General features: G+C 34.2%; 1 protein-coding gene across 6 annotated transcripts in view; it reads right to left on the bottom strand.

Moving 5' to 3' along the window:
* Nucleotides 1-18910, bottom strand: part of TC2N (tandem C2 domains, nuclear) — a 271057-nt gene that overhangs the window by 187570 nt on the left and 64577 nt on the right. For all 6 annotated transcript variants that reach the window (XR_007727590.1, XM_050799092.1, XM_050799095.1 and 3 more), the window contains exons 4-11: nucleotides 17355-17522; nucleotides 15509-15600; nucleotides 14221-14296; nucleotides 13541-13641; nucleotides 13026-13142; nucleotides 7659-7850; nucleotides 2830-2944; nucleotides 479-678 (exon numbers count right to left, since the gene is read on the bottom strand). Coding sequence is in view for 5 of the 6 variants with exons in the window: in XM_050799092.1 (XP_050655049.1) it covers nucleotides 479-678; nucleotides 2830-2944; nucleotides 7659-7850; nucleotides 13026-13142; nucleotides 13541-13641; nucleotides 14221-14296; nucleotides 15509-15600; nucleotides 17355-17522 (1061 nt within the window). In the remaining variant the exon portion in view is untranslated. The remainder of the gene's footprint in view (nucleotides 1-478; nucleotides 679-2829; nucleotides 2945-7658; nucleotides 7851-13025; nucleotides 13143-13540; nucleotides 13642-14220; nucleotides 14297-15508; nucleotides 15601-17354; nucleotides 17523-18910) is intronic.

The following is an 18910-nucleotide window of genomic DNA, read 5'->3' as shown; positions in this document are numbered from 1 at the left end:
TAACTAAATAATATCACAACCACTGTTAAAATGGACATGTTCTAGGAATTCAAAACTAACATAACTCAGGTAAGAGCATATAAAAAGTGCCCATGTTAAACATTAAATCAAAGATTAAACAAAATAAAGTAAATTTGATACTCAAAGTCTTAAGAAATTGATTTAAATACTTAATGTTCCCTCCTTCCACAAGGAACAAATCAGTAGTACTGAAAAACTGATAATGCTCATCGTTTTTAAAGTAAAAAAGCTCAGAAAAAAACATATTTAAAGATAAACCTGATTGCTCAGAAATTCCAACTATTTATATTAAAGCAAAAAGTCTGACAAGTTTTGATTTTTGTAGCAACAATGAATTTTGATTTATGATGCTAAAGAAGTGTACTCTATTCGACTTTAATATTTCCTGTATTGTCTTTGTTAAGTGACTGTTTGAATGCATAGAAAAATACAAGGAAGGATAAAAAATCCTACTAACCTGGCCCACAAAGTGTTTTCTTCTTACAGAGCTTCGACTATAAAGCTTAATGAGAAAAACAATGTCTCTTTCACTCTGTATAAGTGGAAAAATCATAGTCTCTCCCCACTTGACTCTTCCATTGGAGGCCTTCAGTAAGCGTGTCTTTTTCTTGTAAATCAACTCTCCCGAGCTAAACATTCCCACCTTCACAAAAAAACCTTAAAAATTAGAAATACTGGTTTATAAAATGTTTTTCAAAATACCATATAAAGGTGTGTATATACACATCCAAGTTGGAATTTATATATATAACATTTATTGTAAAAATACAGGTAAGTCACTTTTAAATGTTCGATGAGCTACAACCATAACAGAAAACAGCTCTAGTCAACTTTATAACTTTGGCCATACTTTACTACTATAACTTTAAATGAACTTAATCTTTCTGTGGCTGAATACCATTAAAGACTGGAAATGGAGGCATAAACAACAATTACAGTAAGAGTGCACACTGAAAAGGATCACACTAAAGAGAGGTGCCAATTTTTTAGACAGCTGGAGGTATTTATTTCACAATTTTATATAAGTAAAATATAAAATACTCCAGGAGTTAAGTATATGCCCACTAGATAAAATCTATACATTAAATAAATTTGAGATGTAGAGCTTCCAGTAATGGCAGAAAAGTTTGTATAAAGTAACCTTCCCATAAATAACAATTATAAACTTTGGAAAAAAATTTAAAAACACTAAAAGCAGAAAGAAATCGGAGGGAAGTCAACTGGTAAGAGATGGGAACTTCCCTGGGTCAAATTCAGCTTGATACAGCTTTTCACCTAAGCATACTCCCCTATCTGACCGACACAGCGCCTACAGCTCAAGCAGAAAGTACAGTCTGACTAACTGGAGGTGACAGAGCTGGGCTGCCAGGGAAGCAAGAAAGTGAGAACCCCCAGAAAGGAGGGAGCCACAAAGTGAGGGCTGAGAACTGACCATCAGATTGATAGAATGAAGAGCTGTGGTCATCCTGATGAGGATGTTTTAAGGGAAGCCCGTTATAAACCGCAGCTGTTGTCCTTGTTTCCTAGAATTAATTATATATAGTCCTGATGATTTATTCCAAGTTAGGTTTTATTTGCTTATTTTTATTTTAGGATTTTCCATCTATCTACATAGGTGACATTAGTCTATAATTACTTTTTGTGTGTGCTGTCCATTCTGTTTTGGTATCAAGAATATGCTGACCTCACAAAATTACTTTTTCCATCTTCTTTTCATGCTTTGGAGCAGCTTATATACAATAAAAATTACATGTTCCTTGAAAATTTGGTAGAATCTTCCAGTACAATTACCTTGGCCTAGTGCTTTTATTAGAGGCAGTTCTTTAACTACCTTTTCATGGTTATTCTTTTATTTAGATTTTCTTCCTCTTTTTAAGATTCTACTTTCAACCACTGAATTTCTCAGAAAGTCATTTATTTTACATAGATACCCAAAAAATTGGTATAGTTATATATGGTATTGCTTTATATATGATAGAATCTCTTCTGAATTTGAAATTATATCCTCTTCATTGCTCAGAACATCATTCATGTTTTCTCTATTTTTTTCACTTGATCTCACCTGCTACAGATTTGTCTATTTTAATGATTCTTTCAAAGAAACAGCTTTTAGTTTTATTGATTATGCCTTTTGTGGTTGTCTCCATATCTGTCACCTTCAACTTTAGCTTTAGTACCTTACTTCTAATTTCTTTGTGTTTGTTGTTTTTCTAGCTTCTTGAATTGAATGCTCCGTTTCATTTATTTTCAGTCTTTCTAGTTACAGTGAACATGCATTGCTTTTGCCTGCCCCCAGATAGTTCCCTTCTTTTAGTAGGGAAAAGGGGCACTCCTACCCCAACTCAAATCTTTAGGACTAGACAACCAAAGTATCACAACTCCTGGTTGTACACAAAACACAGGGAGGGAAAAGTGTTTCTAGGTTTGTTTTTGATATATATATTTTTTTACAATTAAGTTTCTAGTTAGCAGGGCATTCCACAAAGGGCACAGACCTAGAGAGAGGATAAATCATTTCAGGGGGTAAAATATAACTGAGAATCCTCTAGACATTCAACCTGTATGAACTGATGAGCTAAATAAAAAACAGTATCAAAGGCAAAGAGGTCATAACTGGATAACACTCAAGAGACCACTGTATTAAGGTAGACACAATGGCTAAAATTTGAAATCCTATAATTTTAAAGTAAATAAGTTAAATAATAAAAGTTACTAAGATTTTAATCTCCATTGTAAGAAACGTAGAAAAAATACTTTCTATTACTAATACTTTCTGAAGATTCTACTTTGAACCATTGATATACTTACTCAAAGTCAAAGGTGTTGAGGAGCTTGGAAGGTATTGTGCCTCAAGAATTTGTAACTGAATTCTGCTATTTACTGCTTGAAAACAAGTCCCCAATTCAAGTTCTGCATGGCAAACCTGCATATCAAAAAAGTGTCATTTGGTAGTTAAGAATAAAGTTTTTGGGATAATTAAAAAATTCAAAGAGAAAAAGTTAAGGTTAGAAATTTTGAAAGTATTCCTTTCCAATGATATTCAAAACTATAAGCTACAAGAGAAAGTTAAGAAGATAAATATCATGAATTCTTTAAAGTACTCATTTGCATGGATTCTGAAAATACAGGTTCTATCTACGTACTGAAACTTCAAAATCAGTGACACCTAGAGCCAATTCAAATTAAAAGTAAATTAAATTCATAAGCAGTATCACTGGAGAAAATGCCAGTGAAATTAACACAAAAGGAATACACTTTCAAAAGAACTAAATGTAACCAAATTATTTTTAGAGAACACATGAAATATGATTAAAAAGTTACATATGAAAATCATCATTTTTTTCTAATTGTGGAGATCAGGGTAGGTGCTACCAAAATCAGAAGACAGCAATAAACAGATCTGTGGATTAAGAGTTGAATTACTATGCTGAATGGAAGCAAGCTAAAGAAAGCTGGCAAGAAGGAAGCTAGTCAACGTGATGAGGCAGTAAATAATAAGGAAAAGGTCAAAGAAAACCTGAGGCAAACAGTAAAATGAAGGAGACTTAAAGAAGAGGAAAAATTAAAACGTGTTCTTCAGCACTGCTGACCAACAGCAGAAGAAAGTTGGTAATTTGTCTGTGAAATACAACACAAGTCAGACTACTTAGGTGGATTCCAAGGTCCTTGGACTGAAAAATAAAAGGGAGAACAGTAGTCCAAACACAAAAACACTATTGTTTACATGTTGAAAAGAGTAAGAATAGGAATAAAGTAGGAACATAATGTTTACAGATCATACTAGGGCTCAGCATAGACAGACACAAAAGTCTTTGCTAGTACTGATTCCAATAAAGTTACAGAACAACTGAATGACACTTGATGAGGACATTTATATTTGACATTGCTCAGTATTCCCCAATAACTGGCTCATGGCTCACTGGAAAAAAAAAAAAAAAAAAAAAAAAAAAACACCTTTCCATATACATAACATTGACAGAGGCTTGGTGTTTTCTTAAAAATATGATTCTGTATTTTAAACTAGTCATGCCATAAGAAATGAAGAGATAGAAAATGAAAAGTGAATTGCTTAACAAGTACAAACTCAACTGTTGGAATTTAATTCCCCCTTGAAAAGGTCTAAATTGATGATAAAACTTGTTATTTGGCAACAAATGATGACTTCTAATAAGTAAGTTAATTTATTGCTTTTGATTGTAATCAGAATGAGAACGAACTAACAACTTTTCACATGAACTAATTTGATAGCCATAAAACAAAACAAAACAAAACAAAAAAACCTTTGCTGATACAAAAAAATTGCTGCCCTTGGCATTTAAAAAATATATTTTAAAAGATAGAGTCACACTGTTTATAAAACACAAGGGAAATCATGGTTAAATTTTTTTATTATTTTTTATTATGGTTTTGTACCCACAATGTAATAACACTTATGAAAACACATAAAGGTGGCAAAACTTCTCTTATTGTTACACAATTGTAGAGTTCACTCTCATAAAACAGAGCAGCATTTGGCAATAGGCTTATCATTTCCCACTTGCCAAGGTTATTTCACAGATTCAATTCATGTTCCAGGACATTAATTCAGATCATGAAAAACTATTCAAAGATTTAAACTATTGGCCAGGCGCAGTGGCTCACGCGTGTAATCCAAGCACTTTGGGAGGCCGAGGTGGGCGGATCACCTGAGGTCAGGAGTTTAAGGCCAGCCTGACCAACATGGAGAAACCTTGTCTCTACTAAAAATACAAAAATTAGCCAGGTGTGGTGACGCATGTCTGTAATCCCAGCTACTTGGGAGGCTGAGGCAGGAGAATTGCTTGAACCCGGGAGGCGGAGGTTGTGGTGAGCTGAGATCGCGCCATTGCACTCCAGCCTGGGTATCAAGAGCGAAACTCGGGCTCAAAAAAAAAACAAAAGAGCAGCATTTGGCAATAGGCTTACCATTTCCGGCTTGCCAAGGTTATTTCACAAATTCAATTCATGTTCCACTTATTTTAGATCATGAAAAACTATTCAAAGATTTAAACTATTTAAATCTCATAGTAACCAAAAAATTAAAATTCCAACCAATTAGCAGGTATGTATTGACTGCATTTAATAAGCACAAAACTGCTCCTGAATAATGTATCCTTTTATTCAGAAAAGAAAATATTGTTAGCCTTCCTGGAAGGGTTGAAATGAAATGTTGAGCATCATTATAGAACATCACGATCTGGTGATGTTTGAGAATATCTTCTTAGGGGGGCAATACATGGTAGAGTTAAAAGAGCTGGCTTTGGAATCAGACTGCCTCCATTCAAATCCTGACTCCCCAATACTGGCTGTATGACCTCAGGCAAGCGTTCCCCTGATCTCCACAAAAGGGATAAAGAGCACCGGGGTGATAATTTTGGTGTGATCATTAGATCACATAGCATTGAGGCAGCCGTAAGATAAAATCTCTGTAAATGCCAGCTGTTTCTTCAGGAAAACGTATTTCTTCCACATTATTCAACACCAAAATTTGAGATCTGAAGTAACTATTTACATTACTATTTGTCAAGGTCAAGAATTCTTTATTGAGTAAAAGCCTGAAAGTTGTGCTGCTCATGGTGAAACACTTGTCAGTGTGGATGGTTAAATCCGGCTCTTTTTTTTGAGACAGAGCCTCACTCTGTCGCCCAGGCTGGAGTGCAGTGGCGCGATCTCGGGTCACCGCAAGCTCCGCCTCCCAGGTTCACGCCATTCTCCTGCCTCAGCCTCCCAAGTAGCTAGGACTACAGGCGCTCGCCACCACGTCTGGCTAATTTTTTGTATTTTTAGTAGAGACGGGGTTTCACCATGTTAGCCAGGATGGTCTCGATCTCCTGACTTTGTGATCCGCCCGCCTCGGCCTCCCAAAGTGCCGGGATTACAGGTGTAAGCCACCATGCCTGGCCAAGTCTGGCTCTTTAAATGTCACAATTAGAATATTTATTTTCCTCTTCAACACATTAAAACAAAGCATACTATTATTGCTTTAGCCAATAATATGAAACAGTCACACTTACTAACATAAACTCACTGGTCCAGTATAGCCCAAACACTCTTCTTTCAGGGTATCAATCTATAACCCTAGCACTTGGCATTCAGAAAATACACAAATATTTATAAGATCTCTGATACATGAAATATAATTTAGTAGAAATTTAGCCATAATTATTCATTCATATTTTCCAATGCAGATAATAATGTCTCAATTCCCCAGAAAATCCCTGAGTTCTCTTCTTATATACTCTGTTTTTAACGTTTTAATATATGAATTATCTATTTAAATAGTGTATTTGTGCCTTCTGTAAACTATGGCTGCAGATTACTACCTACTAAGCTAGTGTCAAATATGCCAGTGACAAACTCCTGTCATAGTTACAGAACAGCACATTGGGGGTTGAGATAAAGAATAATAGGCAAGGCTGGGCGCAGTGGCTCACGCCTGCAATCCCAGCACTTTGGGAGGCCGAGGCAAGAGGATTGTTTGAACTCAGGAGTTTGAGACCAGAATGGGCAATATAGTGAGACTCCTCATCTCTACTAAAAATTTTAAAAATTATCTGGGCATCGTGGTATGCCTGTAGTCCTAGCTTCTCAGGAGGCTGAGGTTGGAGGATTGCTTGGGCTGGAAGATGGAGAAGGTAGTGAGCTGTGATTGTGCACTGCACTCCATGCTGGGCTACAGAGCTTTCTTTCTTCCTCAAAAAAAAGGAAGGGAAGGGAAGGGAAGGGAAAGGGAGGGCAAGGGACGAGGGGAGGGGAGGACAGGAGGGGAGGAGAAGGAAAAGGAAAGAAGGAAGGAAGGAAACATGTTTCTGCCCCATATCCCCCAAAATTCTGATTTTTTTTAGTTTATGTATGGGCATTTTTTTAAAGCTCCCAGATGATTCTAATGTGTACCCAGAGTTAAGAAGCACTTCCAGTCACCTTAAATATTTTTGGAAAAAGGTAAAATATAAATCCCATATAAATTTAAAACCACATATAGGTTTGACCTTATAAAAGCTTAAGACTGATTTTTATGAATATTTATCCTAACATTTGATCTATATAATTTAATTAGAAATTCCTAAATGATTTAAAAACAGTGTTCAGTTTGCTGAGAGAAGCAAAGAGCAGGTCCCAATCAGCACCATTAGGCAATAAAGCTTTTTACAAAAAAAAAAAAAAAAAAATCAGCTGTAAAACTTCTAATCAATTTATGAGCTGCTGTATAGCTTACTCATGGTTAAAACAACTTTTCTAATCTATTTCAGGGCAATCTCTGATTGAGTTTGGAATTTATGATTCTTTTTTGTTTTTCCTAAGTTATCAGCTACCTAAAAAATCTTTTTAAAAAAAGGTTATTCATACCTCAAAGTTATTTCCCCTGAAGTATAAAATATTAAGAAGAAATGTGCTAGGAGAAGGTAAACTTGAGGTTATTTTCCAACAGAGAAAGAAAACAGTTCTGTTAACATTTTATCAATAATTTCTAAAATATTATTTGGAAATAATATTATTGCTACTTGAGAGCCTTCTAGATCCTCTAATATTCTATTCAGGTTATCTTCTAACAAACAAAAACCCATCCACCAAATAATTCTAAAAGTATGAAATACTCTTAACATACTATTATCACTTACAGAAATTTTTGAAGGCGGTGTTATATCCAGAGAGTAATCCATTTCCTGTGTGCTAAGGGTTCTGAGTGATAGTGAGCATTTTCCAATGGTTTTCTTCCTGGGAGTCTGGGTTTGAATCTTAAATATAAGCCTTACGGTTTGTAGACTTTGAAGTTTAATAGCAAATACAAACGTTTCCATAAATTCAATAGCCTTTAAAAAAAAACAAGAAAACATAAAATATATAAATAAAAGGCTTATATGCCAGTACAAAATAATATTTTATATTCAGAAAAGGTATATTTAATTCTTTTTACAACAAAACATCTTTTTAATGTGAGTGAAAATAAGAATGGCAATGACTTGCTTTTCTAGAGTTTATCCTGGATACTCCCTTTCTTAATTTGACAAATCATCCTTTAAATTATTTAGGAATTCGGGTCATATCAACACCATGCTCACCACAATACAGCTTTTTCCCTTTTTGAAAATTAATTGTTTTTCCATCTTTGGTTCTGGCATCTTTCCTGTCATCATCACCATTCTTCAACAGTTTAGGAGAGTGGTGCAGGAATCTCATATGCAAGCACTCTCTTGTTCACAGTATCTAACTAGTTCACATAAAGAGACTTGAATTATTTCTTTAAAGGAGTTATTTTTTGTCTAACGAATCTTCCCATCTATCTTAGGCTTCAGTTTCCTTTTTGGTGACATTTATTCCACCCTTTCCTATCTGAAAAACTAACTCCTTGATAGAGAAGACAAAGGAAAATATGAGTTTAAAATTATACTTTCTCTCCTAATCACCCATCTCAGTCAGCAAGTCAGTGTTTTCCAGCCTCAGAACATTTTTAAATGCTCTTGTTACTTTTAATATTTTTAAATCCTTGGCTTACTATGGGCTAACATGTTCTTGACACTAGACCGTTCTTTGCCATACACTTCCTTCTTTCCATCTTTAATGCATACATTTAGAAAGGAACTTTTACTCCTTTTGAAAAGGCAAGATATCTGGGCAACTAGCTTAAATATTTTGAATACAGGCATACCTTATTTTACTGTACTTTGCTTTAATGTGCTTCACAGACATTACATTTTTTGCAAATTGAACGTTCGTGGCAACACTGTGTTGAGTAAGTCTATCAGTGTCATTTTTCTAATAGCATGTGCTCACTTCATGTCTCTGTCACATTTTGGTAATTCTCACAATAGTTCACACTTTTTCAATATTATTATATCTGTTATGGTGACCTGTGCTCAGTGATCTTTGATATTACTATTGCAATTGTTTTGGAGTGCCACAAACCACACCTATATAAGATGGGCAACTTGATCGATAAATGTGTGTGTTCTGATGGCTCCGGCAACCAGCTGTTCCATCTCTCTCCCTCTCCTCAGGCCTCCCTGTTTCCTAAGACACAACAATATTGAAATTAGGCCAATTAATAACCCGAAAACGCCCTCTACGTGTTCAACTGAAAGGAACAAACGTATATCTCTGACTTTAAATCAAAAGCTAGAAATGACTAAGCTTAGTGAGGAAAATACGTTGAAAGCCGAGATAGACCAAAAGCTAGGCCTTTTATATCACTTAGTCAAGTTGTGAATGCAAAGGAAAAAATTACTGAAGGAAATTAAACGTACTACTCCAGTGAACATACAAAGTGAAACAGCCTTATTGCTGATGTGGAGAAAGTTTTATTTGTCTGGACAGAAAATCAAATCAGCCACAACATTCCCTTAAGCCAAAACCTAATTCAGAGCAAGGTCCTAACTCTCCTCAATTCTATGAAGGCTGAGAGAGGTGAAGAAGCTGAAGAAGAAAAACTAAAAGCTAGTAGAGGTTGGTTCGTGAGGTTTAAGGAAAGAAACAGTCTCCAATACATAAAAGTGCAAGGTGAAGCAGCAAGTGCTAATGTAGAAGTTGCAGCAAGTTATTCAGAAGATCTAGCTAAGAAGGTGGCTACATTCAACAACAGATTTTCAATGTAGACAAAAGAGCCTTCTGTTGGAAGAAGATACCATCTAGGACTTTCACAGTTACAGAGAAGTCAATGCTTGACTGCAAGGCTTCAAAGGACCAGGCTGACTCTCTTGTTAGGGGCTAATGCAATCAGTCACTTTGAGTTGAAGCCAACACTCACTCACTGTTTTGAAAATCCTAGGGCCCTTAAGTATTACACTAAATTAACTCTGCGTGTGCTCTATAAATGGAACAAAGCCTGGATAACAGCATATCTGTTTAAAGCATAGCATGGTTTACTAAATATTTGAAGTCTACCATTGAGATCTACTGCTCAAAGAAAAAAAAAGATTCCTTTCAAAACACTATTTCTCATTGACAATGCACTTCGTCACCCAAGAGCCCTGACAGAGATGTATACAGAGATGAATGTTATTTATTTTCATGTCTGCAGACACATCCATTCTGCATCCCATGGATCAACTTTCAAGTGTTATTACTTAAAAAATAAATTTTGTAAGGCTATCGCTGCCATAGATAGTGATTCCTCTGATGGACCTGGGCAAAAGCAATTGAAAACTTTTTAGAAAGGATTCAGGATTTTAGATGCCATTAAGAAAATTCATGATGCATGAAAAGAGGTCAAAATAAGGACATTAGCAGGAATCTGGAAGAAGTTTATTCTAACCCTCATGGCTGACTTTGAGGGATTCAAGATTTCAGCAGAGGAAGTAATTGCAGATGTGGTGGAAACAGCAAGAGAACCAGAATTAGAAGTGGATCCTGAAGATGCAATTGAATGGCTGCCATCTCATGATAAAATATGAACAGATAAGAAGTTGCTTCTTACACATAAGCAAAGAAAGTAGTTTCTGGAGATGGAATCTACTCCTGGAAAAGATGCTGTGAACATTGTTTAAATGAATTCAGAGGATTCAGAATATTACATAAACTTAGCTGAAAAGCAATAGTAGGGTTTGAGAGGATGGAATCCAATTTTGAAAGAAGTTCTACTGTGGATAAAATGCTATCAAACAGCATCACATACTACAGGGAACATTTTTGTGAAAGGAAGAGTAATAGATGTGGTCAACTTCACTGTTGTCTTATTTCAAGAAATTGCCACAGCCACTTCAACCTTCACCAGCCACCACCCTGATCATTCAGCAACCATCAACATCAAGGCAAAACCTTCCACCAGCAAAAAGATTACAACTTTTTGAAGACTCAGATGATCACTAACATTTTTTAGAAATAAAGTATTTTAAACTGAAGTGTGTAAATTACTTTTTTAGACATAATGCTATTGCACACTTAATGGACTACAGTATAAAGATAACTTTTGTATGCACTGGGAAACCAAAAAACTCATGTGATCTGCTTTATTGCAATGTTCGTTTTAGTGTGGTGGTCTGGAACTGAATCTACAGTATCTCCGAAGTATGCCTATACTGTGCCCAAATTGTTACTCTTGTTGTAATAGTTTATGTCTCTCTGTATAGCCAGAATTGTCTTTCTGAGGGTCTCACAACTACTGAGCTATCTTTTTCTTTTAGAGTCTCAAGCCATAGAATCAAGCCAATTATATATTAAACACAAAATGTTTAATGAGCTTACAAATTAAGCAAGTGTGATGCTTCATTTCACACTTTCCATATTTTGCCAAATAGGAGTCTCCCAAACAACTTTATATATAATAACAAAATTGTAAAATGAAAGACTCCATACAAGTTTTAATATGGGAACATTTTTCCTAACTTTTCCTAAGCTAAATTAGCTTTATTTGAAAATCAAAAAGTAAACTTGTTTAATTTAGAAAGTAGTCATCTATGAGTGTCAAGGTTATAATGAGTTAAGGTTTATTTCTAGCTAGACTTTCAATGATACATATTTTCATAAAGTGAGATCCTAATATATACATATACACATACATATATACACATTCATACATGTATACACATACACACACACCCCAATTTTGATCACTGCCTTTTTCATTTATTAAAAATGTTTTTCCAGCTCCTTAAAAACTCTTCCTAAACATTAGTTTTCATAGCTACCTAGGTTTCTATCACCTGGTGTTATGGGCTGAATTACACCCTTCTAAAAAAGATATGTTGAAGTCCTGAGCCCCAGCATCTCAGAATGTGAACTCGTTTGGAAAGAGGGTCACTGTAGACGTGATCAGTGAAGTTAAGAAGAGGTAATACTGAAGTAGGGTGGACCTCTACTGACTGGTATCCTTTTAAGAAGATGGCCATGTGAATACACAGAACACAGGTATAATGCCATGTGAAGACAGAAGCAGAGACTGGAGTGATCTACAAGTCAGGGAATGTTAAGGATTGCTGGCCATCACAGTAACTGGAAGAGAGGCATGGAACAGATTCTCCCTCAGAGAAGGAATCAACACTGCTGACATTTTAATTTTGGACTTTCTCCAAAGCTGCAAGAGAGAAAATTCTGTTGCTGTAAGTCACTCAGTTTGTGGTACAGTACTGTGTTATGGTAGCCCTAGGAAACCAATGCACATAGGTACACCATTAGGTTTTTCAACCATTCCTCTGTATGACGTTTGGACTTTTTTCAATTTTTCTTCAAACAAAACTTCCAAGAATATTTTATATATTTTTGTTTGTATTTTAGATTATTTCCACAAAAATAATTTCCAGTTTCAAAGCAGAATTACTGTTTAAAAGTGTAAATATTTTAAGGTTTTGACATGTAGTGTCAAGATAATTTCTAAGAAGTTGTATGTTCTAGAATACTTGTAAAATTTTTCCTAATTCTAAGAAAGGAAAGAAAGAAAGAGGAAGAAACAGAAAGCAATATGCAATTTAAATTTGTATTTCTATGATTAATAGTGAGAAGAAACTTTTTATATGTTTATTAGTCATTTGAATATTATTTTTAAATGATGTCTTTTAGAAGATATATTTTCATTTGCATAGAAAAACAATAGTCTTTTAACCTATAACAAACGAGAGAAATGAACATGTATTTAAATTAATGTAAAATCTAGAATCTACAAAACCAAACTCAGGATCGTAAGTCCTTCTGTTATACTAATTGGAAGTATTTAAAAGAAATTCATTGCAATCATGAAATTATTTTTCAAGGCCAAAGTGGGTTGGGGGAAACAGAAGCCAAGATTTATTTCATTTCACACAAGAAAAGTAAATAGGTTTCTTAGATATTATTCATCTTCTGTATATTCTAGTGAATAAGATGTTCTTTTTAAATGCATCTTAATACTAGACAATGAAATATCAAATATTTTAGAGACTCAAAGTTGTCTTGAAAAAGCAACAATACATAGTTGTAGTTTCCCTGAGATAAAAGACTTTCTTATTCTGATTTGTTTACATGGGTAAAAGTGACATAAGAAAAACAGAAAAGAAATTCAAACACAAACAGCCACTTACGTTGGAACCTTCCTTGGCTGAAGATTTGAAATGCACTGGTTTGGGCAATGTAAGTATTCCTTTTATAGAAACAGTAGGAGTGTCTCCATAACTAGAGGGCCAACTTAAATCTCTGCACTAAAAAAATTAAAAATACAGTTTGAATTTTACAAAGGATCCAACAATACAAACATTTGATGTATTTCTTGAGGTACTGACTTTAGATAAAAACTGTAAAAATAAACTTGTCTACTGAGACCTCATGTTGCATCCACATTAAGCAAATTTTGACATATAATATTCTAGATGTCATGTCAATTTTCCTCTTGAGCTTAAAAGCACACAAACTTCCATCATACTACAGATTTTTTTTTCTTAGATGCTTTATTAAATACTATTTTCTGTAAAAATATTAAAGAATTCCAAATTTCAAAGGTGTCACTGGCCCATTCCCCAGAAAAGGGCAACAGTAAATGTTTACAATGTCTAAATATCCAATTTTGTAATAAAAGCTGGTATTAACTATACTAATTTACCTGTAAAACTGTGATCCAGATCTGTTCTACTGAAGAATTATAAAACAATTTCACATTCAGTCTCCCAAAGTCCCTTTCATCTCCTGATAGAGTAATTGTATCTGAATTATAAAAGGACAAAGATGTTTCAAATGCCATGCAATCCTTCTAACCCAATTAAGCTTTGATACAATCCAATTTTAAGAGCACAATTTTTAAATGCTACAATTATTTTTTAAAGTTCACAATCTAAGAAGACAAAAATCACACTTTAATGTTTTCATTGATGCACCAGAGGGAAGATATATACTATAAAAAGGTCTCATGGGTTTAAAAACTTAACCCAATTGCAGTAAGGGATTTACATTAAAACTAAGAGAAATCTTTCCAAATAATATATATATGGCCTTAATACTGTATTCTTCTGGAGGCTCCTTCACCAGCACACTTTAATACAAACAAAAGATACTCAGCTGCTTCACTTTTTAAAAAGCCACACTTGTACCTGAACACTGAGAAATGTACCATGTGACCTGAGTATCCATATGCTGATAACACTACCAACATAGTTTTATTTAGACTTAATTTATTATATCAACATAGTAGATATAATCATCTAGAGTTTTTCACCTTATATACAATTTCAAGTTACTAGAAATAATTATCTTAAGAGTTTAAAAATAGGATACTTTATTCCTTACCCAGGCTTCTGTTACTCCCCTGAGAATTTTTCCTTGAAGAAGAACTACTGGGTACACTGGACAATGAATCATGTCTCTATAAATAAAATTATTCTTTAGTCAGAAATTGCATATGAAACCTTAAGGATTCTGATACATATGCCTCAATATCCATCCTCATAACAAACTGCATGCTATTTTGACAGTGTTGCAGGTCAGAATTTCCCACTTACAGGTAGTGAAAAAGAAAAAAAGGTTTTGGCATTTGTTAGGAATGTCTTAAACATCTTACAAGATAATATACTGGAAAGCCTTTGCTGTTTTTGATTTGGTTTTGTAATAAGGAGAAAGATGTTACTGCTTAGGTTTCATACCTGAGAGTATTAATGAAAATGAGAATTTATTTAGAAATAGCCTGCTATGGAAAAACTTGTAAAGCTGCAATTATCAAAGCATAGTCAATCTGAACCTGCAGCATCAGTATCATTTGGAACTTGGTAGGAATACAAACTCAGGCCCTACTGCAGAGCTACTGAATTAAGAACTCTGGGGATGAAGCCTGTCATCCTGTGTTTTAACAAGCTCTCCAAACAATTCTGATGCATGTTAAACAACTGTTGCTATAAAAATTTAAATCTATAAAAAGTTAACTCAGTTGAGGATTAAGGATTATCTAGAACATATTTCCATTTTATAAAATATATGTATATGTATTCACATGGAAACAAGACCATGAGTACATATAATAATATTTTCACATTGCACTTACTCTGAGTTATAGGAAATACAGGAATTTGTCTTTCTACTTTGCTTACTTCTATTTCCTAATTTAAATAATTACAGCTTACTTGTAATAAAAAAGAAACATTTTTTAAAACATCAAAATAATTCTTAATTCCTTTTCAAAACCAAGAGGATGCAGTGTTAATATTAGTGAATAAAGTCCTACATCTCAAAAGAAATATAATTTTTAATAACTAGCTGGTTATATTCGGTAAGAAAAGCTAAATTAATAAGCACTTTTAATTATACCATTTTAAATACCAACTGTTTCAAGGTTCCCTGAGAGCATACCAACTGAGATATAAAATTTATTGAAAAAAGAAAAACTACTGCCTTTTAGCAATCAAATAACAACAGCTTTCTAAAATAATGCACATGGGAAATATCAATTATTTATTCTTCAGATATCAGAACAGATACATCTACAAAAAATATACAACATATTCCTAGTGTAATTCACACATTTCTGAATTTTTAATTTGAAAGGAAATTATCACATATAATTAAATTTATGTAGCTAATTCACCTGGATGAATCGCTGAGATGAGCTTGTAAGATCAAACATAGATTTGCTTAGCCCAGGGGAACCGGGAAGTTTGTTGGTCCTTAAATCACAAACTACAAAGGGATATGAGAAAAATATATATTTTTAAGAAACACTGGAATTCTACTTAATTACCATGAACTAAATCTCTGTAGCAATACATCATGAATATTATGTGTAAATCTACAGAAGAGATAAAGCCTTCTAATAAAATATTTTTTAACTTAAAAAATTTTTTTCAATTATTTTATTTTTGTTCGAAACAGAAATCAACATAAATCAAACAACACATTTTCATATCCACATCAAATATCAAACAGGGAAAATTCACTTTTTTCTTTACATTCCCCATTCCTTGATCCAATAAAAATAATCTAAGAGTAAATACTCTGTATTAAGTGTAATGCAATTATTTATTATTAATAAGCACGTATTACTTTTAAAAATCAATACTCAATCCCATGTGCTCCCATATTTCTAGTCTGTATTTTTAGTTTCCCTCCTACACTGTAAGATCTGTGAAGAAAGGAACTTTGTATGCCAATTATATATTCAAGCACAGTAGCGAATGCAAGGCAGGCCCTTAAATATTTCTTCTTTATTTTCAGTACCTCACACTAAATTCAGTGGTTGAGATATATAGATATAGATATAGATATAGATATATCCCCTGAAAAATTGAGAATTTTGTGAATCACAGATGAACATGGTAGACTCTAATTCACACAGTCTCAAATATGAAACTACAAAAGCTCTATAATCACTTAAGCAGTTTCTTTGTTTATATTTCCCATCACACTATGAGTTTCTAAATTCATCATTTTCACTGAATACAGAAAATGAAAAAATATTACCGTATTTAGTACAAATATCTATGTACAAATAGCTGTTACAGAGTTCATGAATATACAGATGACAAGTGAAATGCACACAAAATAATCTGGGCTAGTGCAGTGGTTCATGCCTGTAATTCCAGCAATTTGGGAGGCCAAGGCAGGAGGACTGCTTCAGCCCAGGAGTTCAAGCCCAACCTCAGCTACATGGCAAAACCCTGTCTCTACAAAAAATACAAAAAAAATTAATCAGGTGTTGTGGCACATGCCTGTAGTCCCAGCTTCTGGGGTGGGGGGCAGGGGTGATGGTGAGCTGAGGTGTGAGAATCACTTGAGCCTGGGAGGTTGATGCTGCAGTGAGCTGAGATTGCACCACTGTGCTCCAGCCTGGGCAACAAAGTGAGACTCTGTCTCAGAACAACAACAACAAAAAGACAAAATAATCTGAAAACTAAACTTCTTGCTTTTTCATGTTTTCTTCCCTTGTACCTGGTATGCAGCTAACTCCCTTCTCTTTTGTTGTATGTATTTATTATGAACAACATAATGTTTTAAAGTATATATACATTGCAGAATGATTAAGTCTAGCTAATTTACAAATGTATTACCTCACAGTTATCACTTTTGAGTGATAACAAAAAGTGTTTTGAGAAAACCTAATATCCACTCTCTTAGCACTTTTCAAGAATATATCATAATTAACTATAGTCTCCATGTTGTACAAAAGAGCTCTTGAACTAAAGCTTCTTTCAAAAAAAGGAAAATTAAATGGAATGTAGAACTACCAACAGATGTAACTCATTAACCTTTCAATTTTCATATTAGATATAATACTACAGAGATGTCATAATGTTTATCACATTTATGAAGCTTGCTTTTTTCTTATTTTTAAATTGCTTTTAATAGTAAGAACCATTTATTCCCAGATCTTAGATTTGATTTCTAAATTTCTTAAAGAGAAACACAAAGAGGAAAAGCAGAAAAAATTTTCATACCTGATCCATACAGTCTCGTCACTTCTGAACGGGGAGGAAAGCGTCGACTCAAATCAGGTGAAATGTGCTGATACATATAGAATGGGTTATACACATCATAGCTGGGTCCGTGCTGGGATGAACTGGAAAGTTCTACCTTTCGATCTCCAAAAGATGCTCTGGCAGATGCTGAAAGCAAATGTTTCTAAAAGTTTATAACATCCTTTTCTTGGAGTTATTAGCCAACAGCTGGTACACCCAGGGCAAAAGAAAAAATATTTTGTCTCAAGTAATACTAAATCACATGCCTTTGATAGCTAAAAATATCAGCACATATTTAGGAAGTTCTCTGTGAAGTATTATGCCAAGGATCAGCCATGAAGCCTGCACTTAAGACAGTTTGGTATATTTCTGGCATTTTTCTTTGCCCCATAGATAATTCTGTATTTTGTGATCTGAGTTTCCTCTTATTTTTCTACTTGCATATAGAACATCTTTTAAATTACAAGATCGGGTGGGGGGGGATATATCCTTTTCAAGAAGACATAGAACATTTATTAAAATTGACCACATGCCGAGATACACTAAGAAACTTTCAAATTTGGAAGGATTGAAATCATACAAAGTACATTTTCTTACTACAATGTAATTAAGTTGGAAATCAAATAGCAAAAATAAAAATTAAAAATATTTATATGGAAACACTGAAGACCAAGAATAACCAAAAACTAAATCTTTAAGAAGAAAAACAAGACTGAAAGATTTGCTCTACTGGGAATTAGGAATATAATATTGGTAAGTGATAGAAAAAGAGATCAATGGCAAAGAAAAGAAGGCCCAGAAACAGATACCCATTTCATGAACACTTAATTTATCATTAAGGTGGCACTGCACAAGAAAGAATGATCTTTTCACTAAAAGGTGGTAAGACAACTGGATATCAATAGGGAAAAAATAAGCCTGCATTCAACTAAACATATTCACAAAAAATTAGTTCCATGGGGACTGTAGATGTAAATTAAATATTACAGGCAAACCAATAAAGCTTCTATATGCAGGTTAACTTACAAGAAAGCTATCATGACCTTAGGACAGGGAAGTACTTCTTAAACGGAACATAAAGAGCATCAATCATATACATAATTTCATTTATTTATTTACTGAAGTTGATTCTCACTCTGTTGCCCAGGCTGGAATACAGTGGCACAATCTTGGCTCACTGTAACTCTACCTTCTGGGTTAAAGCTATTCTCCTGCCTCAGCCTCCCAAGTAGCTGGGATTACAGGCACCCACCACCACGCTGCCTAATTTTTTGTATTTTTAGTAGAGATGGGGTTTCACCATGTTGGCCAGGCTGGTCTTGAACTCCCAGGTTCAAGTCATCCACTGCCTCAGCCTCCCAAAGTGCTGGGATTACAGGCATGAACCACCGCGCCCAGCCTAATCATAGACATATTTTAATAAACTGAACTGCATTAAAATTTAAAATTCCCATTTGTCAAAGACTATTTAAGGTAACCCACAGAGTGCAAGACGATATATGCAACAAGCATAACTGGCAAAGGGCTCATATCCA

This window comes from Macaca thibetana, chromosome 7 (assembly GCF_024542745.1).
Source record: "Macaca thibetana thibetana isolate TM-01 chromosome 7, ASM2454274v1, whole genome shotgun sequence".
NCBI lineage: Eukaryota > Metazoa > Chordata > Mammalia > Primates > Cercopithecidae > Macaca > Macaca thibetana.
Note: the sequence above shows the minus strand (reverse complement) of the source record. Positions and strands in the feature narration are given on the sequence as shown.